Below are 21,470 nucleotides of genomic sequence, written 5' to 3'. Positions count from 1 at the left end.
ACCGATGCTGGGGAAACTGCCAGCAGGCAATCTACTGTGTGCAGCTGCATCACTTTTTAGTGGCTCCAGTTTTAGAAAGTTAGAGTCTTTTTTTCAGTTTGTGGGACTCCATTTCATTTAAAAAACGCAGTACTACAAATACCAACATGATTATCTGTTTCTGGCCATTAGTGATGCTTGGAAAATTGAACAATTGTCTCTAGCAAGTACATTCGAAGGCAAACGATTCAGGCTAGCCGGCGATGGACAGTGCGACAGCCTTGGATTTTCTGCCAAGTACTGCACATACCACTTTCAGGACATGGATAGTAAGAAAATTGTGAGTTCGGTGGTCGTGCAGGTAACACAATGTACATCCTCAGTGGCCATGGAGAAACTAGGATTTATAAAATCAGTGGAATATCTACAATCGAGGGGAATGCACATCGACCTAATAGGCACGGACAGTCACGTTTCAATTGCCAAGACAATGAGAGAGCAGTTCCCACATATTAAACATCAATTCGACGTATGGCATCTTGCTAAATCAATCAATAAGAAAATCTCGGCTGCAGGGAAAAAAAAAGGTTTGGAAAGTATTTCAGAGAGGTCCCAGTCTATCAGCAACCATCTTTGGTGGAGCTCCAAAACTTGTGAAGGGTCAGTGGAAATACTACTTGAAAAATGGCAGTCACTGATGCACCACTGTACCAACGTGCACCGCTGGTCAGAAAACCTACATTTCCACCAATGTGAAAATGGCCCTTTGTCCCCAGTGGAGGCACGGAAGAAGTGGTTGAATCCATCTTCACCGACACACAAAGCCATTGAGAAGATCGTTTTCGATAAAACTCTATCAAGAGATTTGAGGGGACTGATAGAATTCTGTCACACAGGAGGTATGGAGGTGTTCCACAATATATGCCTAAAGTACAGGCCAAAGCGCTTGCATTTCAGCATACAGGGCATGAGACATAGGACTCTACTTGCCGTCTTGGCCCATAACGAGAATCTCGCCCGTGAACAATCTAGGACTACGGGTAATGTAAGGATGCCTCGCTACACTAAGGCCTTTTCAAAAAGAAGTAAGCAATGGGTGATCAAACCAGTCTATGAGGAAATGGAGTTCGACTTTGTCAAAAGCCTTATTGTTACTGTATTAGAGAAGCACAGATATGGAATTTTGAACGTTTCTGTGCAGAGCACTGATCCATTGCCACCCAACATTGCCACTGTGCCATGTCCACCCAAAGGAGAGCTGGTTGTGAAGTACAAATCCCAGTTTAAATAATTGTAATACGATTGTCTTTTTGTAAATAAATGTTATTGTACAGTGTGCATACAAAGTACGATAACCCTAACCCCTACCCTCACCATCCTGGGTGGCGAACAACCTGGGTGTCATCTTTGAATTCTCTCTCTATTCACCTCATATTGCTGACCTTGTCTATATGTGTATCTATATATTTTTGTTGATGTAACTAATAATAATAAAATGAAGAATTAATGAATGGATACATGAATAAATGAATGAATGAAGAGCTAGGAAAATGTTTGTGGGATCGTCCTTGTAGCGGGCACATGGGCATGCAGGTCCACATTCCACACGCATGTAGACAAAAAGTCGTTTCTCATTGTGTACTAACCTCGATTTATTTTGTTACTTTTCGCATTGATTTTGGAGCCGAACATACTCCATTGCACTATCCTTGAAAGCAAATAGTTTCAGCTCAGCCGTAACAAATAACACGAATAATATTAATAAAGATTGGCTGGCGAGACTAATTATACATTTTATGTTTTCAAAACAGGTATATCCTTCCCTATTGCTACTGCCACCAGTTTCAGACACCGGCAGATGGTTTTTTTCAACCGCCAGCTGCAGCTTAATGTAAACAACTGCACCATTTTGATGATTTTATGGGACGATCGCCAAGGGCCCATATGCCCTTATGCGGTACTAGCGGCTAGAAGCAACATATCAACCTTTACGCTGGCCTAGTGCCTACTTGATGGAACAGCCTTGCGGGTCAACGTGCGACCAAAGTGCTTCTTTTAACGAAAACCAAAACCCCGTGTACCATTAAAGGAACAGCGCGTGACTCACGATAAACTTTTACGGATTTGCGGATAGAGATAAAAGAAAATAAATGGCATTCGGAGTTCATATGGCAATTGCTGAATATTCTATAAACATTTAATGTCAAATAAATGTACTTTACCAAATGTACCGTGTTGCTGTTTGATTTTAAAGTACAGTTTCATATTCCGAATTGTGGCGCGCTGTGTTGTGAGTTGATCTGTGTTGGTTTCCGGGTTCTGTGTGAAGTCACGTAGAAGACGACTGGGCGCGTTTGCCTACGCAGCACAGAAACGTCACAGAGAGAGGCGGGGAATATGAATGTTTTGATAATGTTAGGCTCAGGGGCGGGGGATATGATTTAGTGCCGCAAAATCAGGTCAGGCAGGGCGATGGGGGAAATGATAGGATTATCACAAAATGGCAGCTCCCTGATGCCTGTTTTCACGTGCGTTTAATGGACGAAAACTCGGATAAGGTCCATAGGAAATTTTTCTAAAATCGAGCGACTTAGGCTTAAAAACACATGGCCGACCCGTAGGGGCAATAACATTTTTTGACCGAACCATTCCTTTAAAGGCTGCTCCAGTGATCTACTCTGATAATTAGACTGGTGAGAATGAAATTACATCATAGATTCGAAGAAATGAAGGGTCAAAGTGTAATTGGGTCAAATTGTGCTTTTGTTTTTAATGGTATTCAAAGATGTTGCATATTGTAATCTGTTTAGATTCATAATAAATTACAGATGATCGGGTGATCTCTTCTGAAGATAAATAGGGCTGAAATATAAACTATGTTAAATGCATAAAGAACTGAAAGGTGTAAACACATTTTAAAAAGTAAATACGACAATTTGTGATCTTGTCTGTTTAAAAAAAAACGAATGTAATATCTCAATATTTTATTATTGCATTCTTTTATCTGTTTTGATGTGAATTTTGAAAGGTTATTTACAACCAAAACAAATAAAGGAAAACAAAAGAAAAAGAAAGAAGGAATCCAGGGGAAAGGAGCAAACCCATAATTCCTGAAGTTATACATTGTGAGACATTTCTTGTGTTGTTTTGTACACTGAGACAATGGATTGGGAAGTTTGGTGTACTGCTGGAGGATCACCTGGGAGGAGACAAGGCACAGGGTGGTGATGAGATCCCTTGGGATGAGATGCAGTATGTGTCCTTTGAAAGGGAACATTGCCAAATCAGGTAATGGATTATTGTCATTACAATATATCTGAACCACACGTACATTATGTGGCTCTGGGTACCAATACCATGAAAACTGAACAGACCTTAACAACAGAAAGAACTTTCAAGGTATCTTAGGATAAAAACCTCTCTTACTCCCAAAGGTATGAAATTGCCCTAAATCAATGATCTTCTCCTATAAAACCTAATTCTGCTGGTTCACCTTTTAATGGTTGTAACGGGAACAAGTCTACCTTTAAAATTAAGAGGTTGCTCAAAAGAAAGGAGTGGCCTGCAGAGGGCTTTTTGAGGAGAGGATGCACAAGGGAGCGCTTGAGGGGCAGCAGGAAGGAAGGAGCCAGTGGCAAAGGAGTGGTTACAGAAATCAGCCAAGGCTGGTGCAAGGGAGGCAATGTTGTCCTTGATAGTTTTGGGGGAAGAGGGGAGCACTTGTTTGGAGGAGACTTTCATATAGAGGACTTGTCCAGAGACCTCATCCGGTGCTATGGGTGGGAAAGAGGAGAGTAGGAGGGGAGCTGAGATGGGGGCCAAGGGAGGCCTAAGAGTAAGGTTTGTTCGATTGAGTCAGACCAGAGGGTAGAATGGTGAGGGAAAGAGTCACAGAGGCTGCGGAAGAGTCGAGTGGTTGCATCAGGAGAGTCATGGTGAATATTGAAGTCACCAAGGACGAGAAGCTTGGAGAAGAGGATAGGAGAGAAGAGGTGAGTTCTGCCCACTCTGAAAGGAAGTGGAAGACTGGACTAGGGGTCCTGTAGATGAAGGCGAGCGTCAGTGAGAGGATAGGAGAGATACCAAGCCTGCAGGCAAGGCATTCGAAAGGAAGAGTAGGACTGAGTGTGTATGATAGTAGCAGAGACCCATTCAGGGAAGATCAGGGCCACTCCGCCTCCAGACCGCTTAGGCCTGGGCTTAGAAAGGATCTTGTAGCCCTCAGGGAGGAGAGTGTCAAAAGCAGTGACAGAGTTGGTAGTGAACCATGCCTCAGTAAGAGCAAGGACGTCAATGTCAAAGTGTTCACAGATGTCAGAGGAGGGTTTAACGGCAGAGCGTGAGTTGAGGGTAGCTAAGTGAAGCTTGTTGCCACATTTGAAGTTCTTCCGAGGAGGGGGACAGGGATGTGGTACACCCACTGGTGGTGGCGAAGGGGCCAGAGTGGCAGAATGAGGAGTGGCAGGAGAAGGGAGGAAGTTGATGAGAGACGGAAGACACCTATAAAGAAGGAGGAGGTTGGGCTGAGATCGCTTGAAGCCGTCTGCTCCATCAGCCACCTTGAATGGGATGAAGAAATATAGTGGAAGGGGGGGCTGCAGTAACAGTAATGAGTCTGAGCTAGGAGAAGTACAGAGGATTGCACTTGATAAAACAAAAATCAATGAAGAAAATATAAATCCTCTCACTTAAATATTGTCATCCGCATGGTCCTTCCATCAATGAAGCAGGACAGCTCTGGCTGCAAGTTGAGCTACGGACATATATTGTACGTCCTTTGCACTATGCTCCTAGTTCTCAGGATATGGCATACATTTGCTTTCTGCATTTAACTGGCAATTAGCTCCGCCATAGCTACATTTATAGAGGTGTTTCACTCCCACACCCTCCCCTCACATTAAAGATGCAGGGATCGCACAAAACAGAATGCCAAAAAGGACGAGCTATCTTGTCCATGGCACTTCAAATGTAATGTCAAGGATGAGATACCTGGTCCTTTGCATTTAAGAGGTTAAGACACAAGTGTGTAAGTATTACCTGCAGCCAGGGACGTGGCACCACGGCTTCTGGGTAATTATTTTTGGCTGACAGTTGGCAGATGAATGAAGGCAAAGTTGGGAAAGGGAAACCTGCTGCTCATAAATATTACCTGAAGTTGAAACCAACAAGAAAGGCAGAGAGGCTGCCCCCCTTGAAGAGATATTCAGAGACAGAATGCCTTGCCTGGTGGATGGTGTTGAAGTGCCTGAACCTAAATCTGGTCAAAACTAAAATCCTTTTTGAATTGCAAAGTACTGACGCTGTGGGAATATTTTAAAGTTTCAGTAGTTGCAACAATACAGAAGCTTAAAGGAAGTGAAGTACTATGAGATGAGAGGAGAAGCTCTTATGGTACACTTGAGTAGAAATTAAGTTGTTGAAGTAGAAGCAGCAGTGTTGTGAAGTCATCCTGACGATTATACCCATTGTGAATCCTAATCTTTTGACTGATGACATAGTAATTGTTAACCAAGAACGTTATTTCACTAACAGTTGTAGAAGTAGCTTTTCTGATTAACGGTGGCAAAACTCTGAACTACTGGAAATGGTAGCAAATGATTGGTGCTGTTCTCAGGAAGTGGAAAACCCAGATTTCATCAAGGAGAAAATAATTGCTATTGTTGGAACTTTGATTAACAAAGTTTAACTTGACATTTCAAGAACTAATTGGAGACTATTCGGTCTACAAGGATTTCCTTTTTTCTTTCTTTTGTTGAACCTTGGAGTAGAATTCACTTTGAACCCCGGGGAAGGGTGCACACCGTGATTATTGAGATGTTATCAAGAAACTGTGAATGTTGTTGATGTTATTTTGAATTGCCATATCATTTTCTTTGTGTTTGATGTTTAGTGTGAGGGCCAGATATTCTGTGTTAGAGTGTTACCCTCTAGTTTTGGTTAGGCAGGGTAATCCTCACTAGAGTAGGGATAGTGAGGCATTTAATAGCATGTATATCTTAATAAAATGGCATACCTTAAAACAATCATCAAACAGTTGTCCATCTCACATTGCTGACCCCTCACAGGAGTTAGAAAGCCAGCGACTCATGGAGGTCAAGTGGAGTCTAAGAGAAGACGAAAGGCAGTTAGGGTTACCGATCCCTGGTACTAACCGGGATTAGGGACACCTGGGCAAGAGTGGTGGTAAAGCAAGGGAGACGAGATAGCGAGAGAACGGCCCTAGCACTAAAATCTCCAAATTCCCACCAGACCAGAAATTACCAAATAAAGAACCTTGGAACAAGACAAAGGCTTCAAGAGTGGTTATCTGTGGCAACCCAGTCACATTGGAAAATGAAAATTATAAGAATAGCAGTCCCGCTTTGATCAAGGACAACTCAGTACAAACCATTGTCAAGGATTTCATCTAGTAGATTTCCACTGTGTGTTCAATAGTGGACAGTGACCATGCCATCTTCTTCCATAACAAAGTCCCATCACACTTCAGGGCCACCAGTTATCCCTGCCAGTAAAGTGACTGTGATGAATCTGATGATGTCATCACTACTTTTGCGGGGGTAGCCTCTCCTCATGTGGCCACGGGATGGCAGACGCTACCTGATCCTGACCCTGGGGGTGGCTATGCGAGGGAAGATCACATGAGAGCAGGTAACCCTTGGTGATGGGGAAAGATATCATCAGATGAGACATGGTATCCGCCTTTCCCTTTTAGGGATGTCCACTCCATTCCTTAATGCCTTAATGGGCCATTGTGATTACCCCATTCACCAACCCGCAAGACTTGCTGATGGTATCTTTCAAAATCCTGTAATCAATAGAAAGACAAAGACTGAGACGAGAAAGAGGATCCTTCAACATCCTGTAATCAAAAGAAGGACAGGAACTAATTTTCAAACCCATGTATACGAAGCTATGGAAAATACTGGGAAAAAAGAAGAGGAATGGAGTAATAAGGATCAATAGAGCATGGAAGCCAACGCTGTGCAATAGTCGTTGGAAAGAAGCACGCATTGCTGGGACATTTAAAACCCTGACAGCTGAAGGAAGGGAGAGAGAAGCGCACAGAAGCAGGCGGTTCCTGTCAGGTGGAGAGAAGGCCCGGGAAGAGATCTGCTGCAGCCGACATCGGACCGATAACGGGATTCCAGAGAAGTGCTGCCCAAACGAGATCCGCTGTTCCCTGACAACCAGAGATCAGGCAACGTGAGGCCAGAGGCAGCGTGGGGCTGTCGGAGGACACCAACCTGACAAGCGGCGAAGCAGGAGCGAGGCACCCCACCAGTCTGTCGGCAAGCAGTAACAGTAGCCCGAGCAGTGCAAAGGACGCCGAAGTGATCCCAGCAAGCCAGTGAGCCGAATGGGAGGAGGTGGGACACCAGGCGCTTAAAGGCAGATACTGTGTAGCCAGGAAAACCATAAAGGAATGGATTGAAAAAGTGAGAAGCTTTTCACAAGTGGAAAGTAAACCACGAGCTAACCAACTGAGGGGTTAAGGACCCAACACATGTGCGGGTCTGGGACCTGTCCCTAAAGTGAAATACATATTAAAGAGTATACCAGACAAAGTCAAGTGTGTAAAGTGAACTGCATTAAAAAGTGAACTACATAAGAAAGTCCTGGCAGGAGAGTATACCAGGCAAAGTCAAGGCAAGTCTATAAAGAGAACTGCACAAGGAAGTCCTGGCAGGAGAAAATACCAGGCAAAGAGAACGGTTGCATGTGATAGTGTCCCTGCAGAAATGTCACCATACAAGAATGGCGCTGTTTTTTGCAACAACATTATCACATGGAACCTGTGGGGTACACCCCCGCAACCTCCAATTTTTTTTAATGGAGCGGAGGACATTCCCGCAACCCCTGCGCCCATTTACCCCATATATTATCCCCATAAATGTCACCTAAGCCGTTTCCCGGCGACTATATGTATGGCAAAATTATTTATGGGGATAATATTACCCGATACCAAGAGAACTGTATATAGTAAAAGAAGAATCCCAAGTAAGATTCATGCCCTTTCAATTTGAGGAGCAGAAAACTCCTTACGAAGACCCATGCCCTTAGGATTTTTCATCTGCATTGAATGTGGAAAAGAACCTGGCAGGAGAGTATACCAGGTGTCTTGCGAGTCTGGGACCCGCACATACATTGTGTTGTTTATTTCAAAGAAGAATCCCAAAGAAGATCCATGCCCATAGGATTTGAGTAATACTGAATGTCAAAAAAAGCCTGGGCAAGGGAGTCATTTATCCTGGAGTGAATTGTGACGCCAAGAAGAGGAAGTTATGCTTTTGGGCTACTAAGAAGTTGTTTCTTTGCACGTTTGTTTTGTTGTGAAGAAACCTGGAGAAGGGAGTCATTCCCTGGAACTGTGAACATTATCTACTTTGGTTTTATACCTTTTTGTTGAACTTGAACAGTTTGTGTACCTTCAAGAGAAAAGAAAATCCTTCACCCCTTTGAGTTACTTTCTAGAATGTGAGGGCTAGGTTAGGATTTCAGACACAGGACATGTTTGCTTTGGACATCTTGACATAGGACAGACCCTTCGTTTTGGATGAGGTTGTTAAATACCTCCTAAAACAGGGACTGTGAGGCTTCTCCCAACCCTTTTATTATTTAAATAAAAGTTTATAGCAACCACTATGAGTCCTCTGTGTCATTGTCTCATTCTCACATGAAAGGTTAGGGATCAGTTGTATCAAAATCGTACTAAGAAAATATGTCTCTGTTGGGAACTAAAAGGTGTTAAGGAAAATCCCCATTCTAATGAGATACCAACTCGGTTCCTTTGTGTGCTAACGATTGCCACAAATTAATCTCAGAAATCCAGTCTGATACCTTAGGGGGATTCCTGGATAAGCATTTAATGCAATCGACCTTGTGAGTAGTGGCCAAAATTAATGCATTTCATTTTTGTCTTGTCCTTTTAGGGATTCAGTGTGATGTCCAGCAAGCACACCTCAGGGGTTAGCAAATCCTGTTTATCGGCCACTCTTCAAGCTCCTCTACTACCATAGCCCAATATGCCACTATGAAAGGCAAGAACATACCAAATGTATAAAGGTGGCTTCAGGAGAATGACACCGGGGGCAGACTTTCAACCTGAATTAGTCTATTTTATGGAGCCATACAGGGGCCATATAGATCTTTTGCAAGAAATAAACAATTAGGAATTATAATCTTACCTCTTTCACAAAGACGTCTTACTACGTTTGTTGCAACACTAGAAGAAAAGAAAATAGGGACATTAAAGTTTGCAAGCATATGTGTTTACAGTTTGTCAGGGTTATTCACTTTCTTATTCCCTTCTTTTCCTACTAAATTGCTTATACTTCTTTCCATTTAAATGTGTTATGTATATGTCACAGCTAAAGAAGTATCTCATACTATACGTTATTACCCACAACATACGTTTTCTGAATATGTAAGTGAGGAAAATTCAATAGCTCCATCATTTTGTTTACCAAGAACAAACCATTTCCATACTGAACAAAATAGTTTTCCACGATGAGGTGGATGTCTGATGCTCTGTGTTAATATTCTTTCTGATTCATACAATTTTCCTCTCACAGTTCCCTTGTCTCATTAAACACCTTTCAGGTGAAACATTGGCTCAGAAACATTTTCAATAGCCACCAACGAGTGCAATGTGGCTCCACATCGACTTCAATACAGCTTCACCCGCCCCAGACATGACTTAAACAGTACATAAAAGGAGACACACAAGCCCCACGGCCTCAGTTTCACTCATTGTAACTGCTCTCAGGGGTCAAGGAACAGTACAAATGTCAGAGGCTAGGATCTATCCTAACAGTAATAGGATGGGATCTGGGAATCTTTCTGAGGAGAATCATATCCATGACAAACAAAATTAGTAAAAGTAACTTTTTTTCTAACAGGTACTTTCCTCCCACAGATTCTGCATCTAATTAGACTGTAGAAATTGTAAAACAATGGGAGGGTGTGAAGAAAGCAAGGAACCAACAACCACAGTGTGCTTTGATGAATCAGAGGTGATCATCTCAAAGACCGTGGCCCGGGACCCTCCTCAAGGCAGATGCTTCCTGATCCTGGCCCTGGGGGTGGTGTTCTGTGGGAGGATCACATGGGAGGGGACTCAGGTCAGGAGAATTGGGAGAACCCTCTAATCAACTTCCCTAATTATCCCATGGTTTTATCGGCTTATTGAAAAATGTGATGTTAAACGGAACAAGAACATCAGGGACTTCAAGTCCCATAATTCTTTTCGTACTGGGACAAGGAGGAGGGGCTCAGAGGTGCCAAACTGTAGTGTGCAGGCTAGTGTTTCTGATGGCCCCCACCTGAGCAGGACTTTTAAATATTGAAGGCCCTTTCAGGTGCATGCCATTAGAAGTAGATAGCAGCAGCAGTGGGAGCAACAGAAAGAATGAGACGCTAGAACCGCGCTGTGTTTCCAGCGGGATGCAGTGCCATGAGAGTCGTAGAAGTTGTGACTTTGAAATGCAGAGATCGCTCAGCAGGAAACGGTGCTGAGACTAGCCGTCCTGTAGGAGAGAGAGGCTCTCCTAACTCAGTGTCCTACTCCGGTGGTTGGCCAACCACCGGAGCATGCGAGGAGCAAGAACGGCTCCCTTTTCAGAAGGTGCGGGCCGTGGGAATGTGACCGAAGCAGTCAGACAGCCAGGACGATTGAAGAAGAAGTTAAAGCAGCAATGGGTTGCAAAAGCATGAAGGAAAAGACCAGCGAGTTGGCCTTTGCTAGATAACCAGGGGCGCACAGTAATAGACCACCGACTGAAAGCAATTCTTTTGAATACCGAACTAATGAATTGAAGCATTTTTGGCATAACATTTATATTTAGACAGACCGAGTGAGGAAGTATTGTGACCGCCATTGCCAAAGTAAAAGGGGGACATTATTTGAACCAGATGAATGTAATCTACAAAAAGGGAGATTACCTAAAAGAGAGAATAACAACCAGCATTTCCTAAGCCAAAGAATTATAAATAAAAAGGGATACAGCTTCCATAAAGAGAGAAACCTGAACAAGAGACATTACTAGCAGTTAATTAGTGGTGGAGAACAAATTAAAGGTGGCAAGAGAGAAGCCCTCCTTGTAGAAATCATCAAGGGGAGAGGAATATAATCTGCATTATCTGTGTCAAAACAAATCAGTGGAACAAACAGTGTCAATGTGTAATGTACTCTTATGGAAGAAGTTGTGAACCCAAATGTTGTTGTTGAAAGTTAAAAAACGTCTCCAAGAAATTGTTTTCTTTGATTAACTTTCCACACTGAGGATAAGTCTGGAAAGTCTGAAGCAGTGCAAGCCTCACCACATAGTACTTGTAGTAGTGGTGGTAGGATTTGTATCCTGGCAGGCTAATATACCAGGAAAGGGACTATTAGTGGTTAGTCCTGGCAGGCTAGTGGTCCAGGAAGAAGATAATTTAAATACTGCAGTGTAGAAGGTTGTAGTGGAAAGTGGCAAGTCCACTAATGTGTTAAGATGAAGTGTGCTAAACCCACCCTGACAAAACTGTATTGTTTATGAAGACGAAATGTGAAAGTGGGTGTTCTTCAAGAGAAGTTATATTGAATATTGACCTAAAGTTTGAAGACAAAGTATGTTTTGTCGAGCATGAGCTTGTGGAAACTTTGAAAATTATTTTGAAGAGTGATAAATCTTGTTTCGCAATAAGACAATTCAAGTGCCAAGTAAAAGACTTATGGAGTGAAAAGAGCTTTGTGTTGTATTTGGAGCATAACTTGGCTTTTGAAAAGGACTTTCTTGATTTAAACTTTGGTCTGGAAAATCAGGAATTAATCCTGGAGTAGGGGATCCGACCCTGTTTACACGGATACATGTTTGCAAAGTTTATGTTTATATATAACTGTTATTTTGTTGAGTTGAAACACCCATAAAATACCCATTTTATTTTGTTGTATGTATAAGTGTGAGGGACAGATACGTTTATCTCACCCTTATTATTAAATCAAATGGCTACTTGTGAGAAAACTATCTACTTGTCCGTCTCGCATTTCTGCCCCTCACAGTCCTCTTCATTCAGGGAATCCAGGCAACTGTGTTTGGCAAACATGTGCAATAAAGGCCAGGTGCAAACCTGACATGTACAGAACGACAACACCTCAGTGAGGTGCTGAGGTAGATGCATGACCCCTATTCGAAAGTGTAAAAAGTATGAGGGGACCGCCTTGCCCAACCAGCTGTAGCATGCTTTAATACAGAGGAGAATATGTTAAGAATGGTCTGTTTAGTGATAGCTCTTGCCTTATGAGGCCCAGCAAAACGTACCAAGATATGGTCATCCACACAAATCTCCTTCGTTTTGGATATTTAGAGGCTGAGTGTTCGCTCAGGGTTCAGATGATGAAAGTGCACATTCACCTTGCAATGGTGCAGAGGCGCAGGGAAAGTGGTAAAATAGATGTAATCTAGTCACAAAGAGGGTGAAACCCTTATGGTAACCTTTTCCGTAGACAACAAAAGAAAAGATAGCTCCAAATTTAGAGACTGAAGCTCACTCGTGCATCTCAACAATGTGATGGCACCAGAAAGATAGCGAACAGTGTGAAAAAACGCAATGGGTAGAGATTGTAAAGCTTGAATGGAGACACCATGAGGAAGGTCAAGAACAAACTTGAATCCCACAACGGGACAACAAAAGAAGAAGGAAACATTTGTCAAATTGTTCAAAATGGGAATCACAGTAGAATGGATAAGGAGCCGTGTAAAGGTGTCCTTTTAAACAGGGAAAAGGCAGCGAAGAAACCTTTAATTATGCGAACGTTGTGGTTTCACATAGCCAGTCACAAGAGAATTTCAAGAACAAACGCCATAAGGGACATCAACGGGCCAAGTTCCTTGTAACAGCACAAACAAAAAAAACATCTTCCACCTGCACATATAGAATAGAAGAGCTTCATAACAGGTCTCCCTGCTGACAAGATTACTTCTGGTCAGTGTTGGTATCTGGTATCTCAACCTTTCAACAGCCCTGCATAAAGGTGGAAACTCGATCCATTCAGGTGAAGCATCAGACCCGCAAGTCTGCAGCAACAGATCATCCCCTTTCGTGGCATACGGTTCTGCTCATGCAGTTTTGGGCAGAACGCTCAGCAGCAGCAGAGTTCTTTGCTGATACACTTCTTTTGTGTATGCGTAAAACTTGTTGTGTCTTGGGCCTTTGTCCCTAGCGGGTTGCATTTTTCTGGTGTGAACATGCAGGGGCGTGCCTTCACCACTTTGATCCACTTTCTAGCTGACTCGACTGCTTCAATTCATTTTAAGACACTGTAGGCCCTGGAGCCGTCTTTGACAGGCACCACGTTTTGATCTGCTTTTAAGCTGTCAAGCCCCTGACTCGACCACAGGCTTCCTGCGCTCCAGCCATTAGAGCCGATTGCCACTGAAAAATCGAATCACATCATTGGACCGCGGTGATCCGATTCCTCGGTTTCAAAACGATGGCTCAACGATCGCCTTTCTGTTGTTCATACGATTTGAGCTGCTCACTGTTGGACAACGTTGAGCGGACTTGATCATTCTACACACTCGATCTTTTGGGAACAACTGACTAACGTATCTATGCTGACTCGACCCACTGTAAAGCATGTAGAAGCCTGCCTCAAAGTGACCTACTGACAAAACCCCATTCACAACTTTTTCAAAACACTTCTTCAGTGAACTTGACTTTGCATCTGAAATTATTGGCTAGGACTCCTTTCCTCAGACCCAGAGGGCCACCTTGTTTTGGTTTCTTTTAAAAGGGTGTAAGTGTTTTAATTAGCATGCATTTTTTGTTGAGCTAAAAACTCCTTTTAAGGATTTTGCTATTAGGTAGCACTAGCCGCAATTAAAAATGAAACAATTAACATGGGGACAGAAGATCTAGGGGAGAACACATGCAAAGAGGGACAGATAACCTTGAGATGTTGTTTGGTTATTTGTCTGTCCCATCAATGCCCACGTCCATACTAAGTCCTATGTGGCTTCCCTCCCCATTAATGCCCCTCTCTGCCCAGACCATTCCCATTGCAAACTCTTACCATGCCGCCAATCAGTTGCATGTCTCACAGGCTCATCAGCAAGCATGTGATGTGCAGCGGATTGACATAAGGTGAAACAGAAAACTGAAGCATCACCTCACCCTAACAGGGGGTCAATTATTGACTCTACTCTGTGAGTTCTCTGCATATCATCACCCTGACCTGGACCTGGAAGCCTGCACCGGTAGAAGAAGTCCTGTTCCTTTGTTCGTTTTTATGGTAGGCCCAATTGCCCAGTTTTGTGGTTCTGGGTTAGTCTTGCCTTTTTTTGTAAACTGATTGAGCTTTGAATTAAACACAACAGGGGACTGTATAGCTCATACACAACAGGGGACTGTATAGCAAACACACTGTGATGCGTGCCAGCCAGCATGGGCCTTTCTCCACCACCACGGGGCCCGAGGCCGCCCCCCACCTGTACCAGCATGAAAGGTAAATTTATTGGGCCTAATCACACCCACCTGAGAACGGAGCACATCGTGCTCTCCAATATCGCCGGCAAGCACGAAAAAGGAAAAATATTTTTTTTAAATTTGAAATAGACTGTTCATCTACAACAATGCAGTCGCTGCGTTCGTTTTTGCCGTTTGTGCCTATTAAGGCCGCCCCTGATCTTTAGGCACCACAGTACTTGCTCTGCTGGGGAAGGCCTTCTCCGGTTTGGCCCCTCTGCCTACAAAAGGCCAACTAGGCAAGCCGGCAGGCGAATGCCAGCCCGCCTCTCTTGACCCACTTCGAAAACATTTGTGCAAGCCCTCCTCTGCTTGAAAATACACTGTGATGTGTGCCAGCCAGCACAGGCCTTTCTCCACCACCACAAAGCCTGAGGAACTTCCCCCCCACCTGCATCAGCATGAAAGATAAGCCCTCTGGGCTTTATTGGGCCTAATGGCACCCACTTGAGAACGGAGCGCAGTGCACTCTCTAATATCGCCATCGAGCCCAAAAAAGGAAAAATAATGTATTTTATATTTGAAATGGACTGTTTCTCTCGCAAAAACACAGTTGCTGTGTTCGTTTTTTGGTGTCTGCGCCTATCAAGGGCACTGTGAGGCAGCACTTCCATCATGGCCACCACTGATCTTTAGGCACCGGAGTGCCTGCTCTGCTAGGGAAGGTCTTCTCTGATTGGGCCGCTTTGCCTGCAGAAGGCCCAATCAGGCAAGCTGGCAGGCGAATGTGGCCCACCTCCCTAGGCCCACAGCTAAGGCCTGTCTGAACCTGTCCGGGTGAGCCGGGGGCCCCACAAACTTCGTGCACCCACATCCATGTGGCAGCCCCTTGGCGCACCCTGCTCACCAATGAACTTGTGTCCCTGGACTACTACAAACCCATTGAGCGTGTGAGTGATGGCTGAACTTTTCTACTGCCCCCACCACTAACACTTGAGCCTAATCTGTTCTCTTCATTCTGCCCCTCTACCTCTCCTCTCTACTCTACTTCTTGAACTGTATTTTGGACACTTTTTAAAATCAGATTCTTAATGATTGTGCTTTTTTACATCACCGCAGCCATTTTGCATTGCATTTTTGCGACACTGTTTAAGTTTCGAATCTAGTTGGTTCTGCTGTACATCTCGCACCTTTTTATGCTCTACTTTCATTGTGATCCTTTTTGAAAACATACCGTGCACCCCCACCTATCACCCTGCAATTGTGCCCTCCTTAGCTACTAGGCCACAGTGCAGCTCCATGCCACCCTTTGCACTTTACTCTTTTCATCTTTTCTCTGCCAATGGGATGGCATTCACCATCTCTCCAATCTTCTCCAACACTATCTCCTATCCTCCCTCTCATGAAGTCTGGAAGAAAAAAGAAAGACATCCTAAGAGCAAACCCTGGCCTTCCCATCGCAGACACCTGTGTCAGTGCACCTCCCAGAGAGGTCTTTATGGATATCCTTTTCTCTGTCCCCTCTCCAGACCTCTGGACTGCTTGTCTCATCTCTACTCTCTCACCTTTCACATTCTCTCTCATTAACAGTGGCAGCAAGTGTGAAGTCCTCTTGGCAGGCTTCTTCTCATCACCCTGCATCGTTAATATCCATCACACAGGCAGTATTCCTGGTTCAGGGTCCTCAAACCAACCTCCTTCCCTTTGACCGAATTCTGCCATCCCTCATTACCTTCCTTCCTTCATCTGCCTCTCCCCTACCACTGCTCTGTGGCTCCCCCCTCTGACTAGAGCACCATGCCCCTGTACTCCACCCCAGAAAACCTTCAAAGGCAGAGACCTCTTCCACCTGGTGACTCTTAAGGCCCGCTCAGCCAACAAACACTCTGCTGACATCTGTCTCCTTCTTGAAGACACTGGTCCTCATTACGACCATGGCGCTATTTGCGCCATGGTTGCCATCGGTAAACTACCGATTCCGCCATGGTGAATGGCGGAATTACCGCCCCATTCCAAGGTTTGCGGGGGCGGTAATTCCCCATTCACCATGGCCCTTCCCCATTCCCATTTGAGCCCCCATAGGGCTCAATGGGAATGGGGAAGGCGGTAATTACGTTACCGCAAATTGCGGTACCATAATTACCTCCAAAGTCCCTTTGCGGGTCCCATCCTTAACGGCTGGTAAAATCAGCCGTTAAGGGAGGACCCGCAAAGGGACCTCGGAATTGGGCAGTAAGGAATTACCGGTACCGGTGCCCTTACTGGTAATCCCTTACCGCCCGGGTTGTAATGAGGCCCACCGAATTCGATATTCTCGCTCGTAAGGAGACATGGTTCAATGCCAGCTCAGTCACTGCTTTTGACTCCATGCTCCGTGAAGGCTTCAAGATCATTTCTAAACCTCAACCTCACTGTGCAGGCCGTGGGGTTGCCTTAATCTTCCCTGAGTGGGTTCCTTCCTCCATCTTACCCATCCAGCTCTACTCTTCCTTTGAGAGCCTGGTATGCAAGTTGGTCATCTCTCCCTCCTCCACCCAGACCATTGCTACCATTTACCGGCCTCCAGGAGCTTCTACTTTTTTCCTCTCTAAATAGGCTGATTTCTGTTCTTCCTTACTTTCAACCAATTCTAACCTCCTCCTCCTGGGTGATTTCAATTTACAATTGGACTCACCTGTCACATCATCCACTCTTTTCATTGGCCTCTGCAGCTCTCTTTCTCTCTATATTCTCCCCTCGGGTCCAACCCACTTGGCTGGAGACTTGCTGGATGCCATCATCCACTCTGACCTGTTTCTCCCCCAGCTCTGGTCACCCTTCTGTCTTGGTCAGACCACTCTCTCCTCTGCTCCTTCCTGGGTCCTTTCGGCTCTCTGACAGCCCCTCCCAAACCCCTGCCAACCTCGTTCATGACCATTCACCCGATGAAATGAGTGTCAGCTGCTGCCTTCGTAGTCTTCCCCCTTCATCCCTGTACCTAAGACTCCACCCCAGACCCAGCTCTCAGCAACTTCCACTTGGCTATCACCAATACTCTTGACATTCTTGCCCCAATCATGGGGATCCGACTGAAACCTGCCTCTAAGCTTAACACCTGGTATGACTCCGAACTTGCAGCTCTGAAACAAAAGTGTAGAGCGGCGGAACGGAAGTGGCAAACCTCAGGCTCACCCTCTGACAAACTGGCCTGCCGCCGGCTCCAAAGGCAATACAGATTCTCCATCCGTGCCAAGAAAAGGGCCCACATTCAGGCATGGGTATCTGGTGCATCCAATAACACGACAGAACGTTTCAAATTCTATAGGGAACTTGCCAATCCTTCTGCAGTCTCTTCCTGCCCCCACTCTTGCTTCCCAGGCCCTCTGCAATGCATTGGCCACACACTTTGCCACCAAAACTCAGGACATCCTTAACACCCTTGTTACGCACCTGCCCAACACTCCCGCACCCACCTGCCTCCCTTGGCCCCTCACCCTCTTCCTCCCCCCCCCTGCTCCTTCACACCTGAAGAAGTCACCAGAGTTTTCTGCTCCATGAAAGTCTCTTTCGAACAGGGTTCCTTCCCCATGCTCGTCCAGAATCATCAAGGACAGCATTGGCTCTCTTGGCCCTGCACTCGCTGATTTCGGCAACCACTCATTTGCCACTGGATGTTTCCTCTCCTCCATCAAGCCCCCCTTCCTCAAAAAACCCTCAGCAGACGATACCTGTCCAGTCAACTAGCACCCTATTTCCATCACCCCCTTCCTGGGGAAACTGCTGGAGAAGTTTGCCTTACCCCAACTCAACTTGCACACTGAACTTGTGGGTGGTCTCCACGACCACCAATCTGGATTCCGAGCAGAGGCATGGAAACTGCACTTCTGAACACCCGTGAGGAACTGCTCGCATCAGCTGTCCTCATACTACTCGATGTCTCCTCTGCCTTTGACATGGTCAACCATGACATCCTCATACAAAGGCTTAATTATACCCTTGGTATCTCGCAACGGGCACTGGACTGGATGACTTTCTTAACTGACCGATCTTCGCAAGTCATCTGGAGCTCCTTCTCCTCTCCTACGTCCTTCTCCACCTGTGGTGTCCCTCAGGAATCTTTCCTCTTCCCTTGACTTTTCAAAATCTACCTTGCTCAGCTGGCACTCCTCGTCTCCTCCTTCTCCCCCAACTTCCAGTGCTTTTCAGATGACACACAACTCTTTTTCAAACTTCCTGCTAACCCTCTTGCACCTTCCATCTTCCCTGACTGCATTTCTGCCATCCAGTCCAGGTGCACTTCCAACGATCTCTGCCTCAATGCCAGCAAAACTGAGATCCTTCCCATTGGGACTCTTGCTCCCTCGTTCTTCCCCTCTCTCTGGCCATCCTCCATGGTCTCTCCCCCTGCTCCTTCTTCTGAATCTAGAAACCTTGGAGTCATCTTCGACTCTTCCCGCTCCTTCCTCTCACACTCAGGACATTGCCAAGATGTCCCACTTTCAACTCTTCTTTCTCAAAGGAATTCTCCCTTTTCTAACCGCCCCACAGAAACTCAATGAGATTCAAGCCCTGGTTCTCTCTAGGGTTGACCATTGCAATCGCCTCCTCCTAAATCTACCTTCTTCCACTCCATGACCGCTCCAGCTAATCCAGAATAGGGCAGCAAGATTTATCCTTCGCCGTAAGCCCAGGGGCAGCATCTCTTCTGCCCTAAAAAGTCTTCCCTGGCTCCCGGTTGCTGCGTGGATTAAATTCAAAACTCTCTGAACATCCACAAGGCTGTCTGGAGCCGGGGAACACACTATCTGCAACTCTCGCTAACTAAATAAAGAGCTAAGGTGTCATGCCTGCGCCATGGACGCATACATTTACGATCAATATGGACCTTATTTCCCATTTGCGAGACTTTGGTGCTTTTCTATTTTCCCCAACAAACTACACTTACCACAATGCACTTGGCTTTAACCATCTATTCCTGGCCATTCCTATTCGTCATCTTCGGAACTACAATCCCCAGAAGCCCTAGGGATCTGCTCTGCTTCCACCAGCTCAGGAACAGAGAGGGAGGTGGCCGATTGTCTGCAGGTGTGCTTAGCCAGGTGCGACCAATTAGCCTGCCTCTGTGCTGCGCTGGGCGGTATAAAAGCTGCTGCCTGCAGGGGCTCAGTCTCTTGCATTAAGAGTCCTTCCAGCACCTTTTTGCTTCGAGCTACGGATCTTTGTATGCGGTTCCTCCTTACTCCTGCTTTGGATCCAGTACCCTGCCGGGCTCTCTGCTTTGCAGCCGATCACGCTCTGCTGTTTTCCACCCCTCGCCAGTGCCCTGCCGGGCTCTCTGCTTTGCAGCCGATCATGCTCTGCTGCTCTCCAGCCTCCGCCCTTGCCCTGCCGGGCTCTCTGCTTTGCAGCCGATCACGCTCTGCTGTTTTCCAGCCTCCGCCCTTGCACTGCCGGGTTCCCTGCTCTGCAGCCTGCCTCACTCCGCCTGCCTACAGTTTTGTCCTTTGGGTCCCTGCTCTGCAGCCTGCCTCACTCCGGCTGCCTACAGTCCTTGACCTTTGGGCTCCCTGCTCTGCAGCCTGCCTCACTCCGGCTGCCTACAGCCCTTGTCCTCTGGGCTTCCTACATTGCAGCTTACAGTCCTCTGGAGCCTTCTACAGTCAGCGCCCCTGCTCCTCTGGGCATACTCCTTGCTGCCGGTCTTTCTGGCTCCTTGAAGCCCACTTCTCTCCTCTGCCAACAGCCCTTGTCCTCGGGGATTCCTACCTTGCAGCCGATCACGCTCCGCTGCTTGCTACTTACAGCCTTTGTCCGCTGGGTTCTCCTAGCAGCCCTCTACAGTCCTCTGCAGCCTTCTACGGTCAGCGGCCCTGCCCCCCCAAGGCTCACTCCTTGCTGCCCGGCCCTTCTGGGCTCCGTGCCATGCAGCCTGCTTTACTCCACTGCCCTAGGCCCTTTCCTTCTGGGCTCCCTACCTTACAGCCCTGCTCCTGCTCCTCTGAGCTCTCAACCTTGTTCCATACCATCCTCTGCTATCCTATCCTGTTATACAACTTTCCCTTCATTTCCTTCTGCTAGTTTGCTATCAACTTCCTTTTCCTGGATTTGTCTGTAAGTATCTTCTCTTGTACTGTTTGTAGACCCTTTTGTACAGAGCTTGTCTGTTGGTTTCCATCAGGCAACCTCTGCCCCTTCCCTTGTCTTGTTTCTACGTTACAGACACCCATAGCTGTTGTTCCAAGCCATGAGCAAACAGCGTGGGCCTCTGTTATAGCAAACTGTGCAGAAGGCTAGAGTTTTTCCTAAGGTCTGTGGAATACTCTTTTCCTATATCTGCATACACCCCTAGAGGGAATCCATTCTGTAGTACCTTATTCCTTGCTACACTTGACTACTCTTCATTCTCATTACTTTCAGCTGTGTGTGTACACCTTACTTCAGCACAAACCACCCGAAACCCTTCCTGGGTGTCCTGTGCCTCTCTTTACAAGGTGTCGTCCCGTGACAGAATGCAAGAGCCAAAAATGTCTTGTTCTATAGGCCGGAAAGGCACACACAGTCCAAGCATGCTTTCCTTTCGGGTTAAGAGACCTTTGCAAAAATCTATAGATTCCCTAAAGTCAGCAAACAAGAACATTAGTCTAACATTAGTCTAAAGAACAGTCTCGCCTTAGAGGGAATCCATTCTGTAGTACCTTATTCCTTGCTACACTTGACTACTCTTCATTCTCATTACTTTCAGCTGTGTGTGTACTTATCTGTCCACCTTACTTCGGCACAAACCACCCGAAAACCCTTCCTGTGCCTCTCTTTACAGGGTGTCGTCCCGTGACATAAGGTGAGGCTATCCCTCGGGAGCGCCACTTTAAAGCCTTGGCTTTTTGTGAACTAAGTCAGACTGCTGCTAGATTTCTGTTGATATTCATTTTAAATCACACTCTTGTTGCTATCACTGTTGTTTTAATTTGTTTATTCAGTGTGCTTGTGTATTTTAACTTCAGGACGCCGCTCTGCGGTGCAGTCCTCTTTCTGTCTCTGAAGTGGATGGTCTTTCTGCCCCACTTCTT

At 45.8% G+C, this 21,470-nt stretch overlaps 1 protein-coding gene across 2 annotated transcripts in view; it reads right to left on the bottom strand.

Annotated features, from left to right (window-relative positions):
* LOC138467648 (lysophosphatidylserine lipase ABHD12-like) overlaps positions 1-21,470 on the bottom strand; it is a 981,794-nt gene that overhangs the window by 174,767 nt on the left and 785,557 nt on the right. For both annotated transcript variants that reach the window (XM_069607824.1, XM_069607823.1), the window contains exon 8: positions 9,165-9,202. In XM_069607824.1, the coding sequence (XP_069463925.1) occupies positions 9,165-9,202 (38 nt within the window). The remainder of the gene's footprint in view (positions 1-9,164; positions 9,203-21,470) is intronic.

This window comes from Ambystoma mexicanum, chromosome 4q (genome assembly GCF_040938575.1).
Source record: "Ambystoma mexicanum isolate Mex_15411 chromosome 4q, UKY_AmexF1_1, whole genome shotgun sequence".
NCBI lineage: Eukaryota > Metazoa > Chordata > Amphibia > Caudata > Ambystomatidae > Ambystoma > Ambystoma mexicanum.
This window is presented reverse-complemented; position numbering and strand designations above follow the sequence as displayed.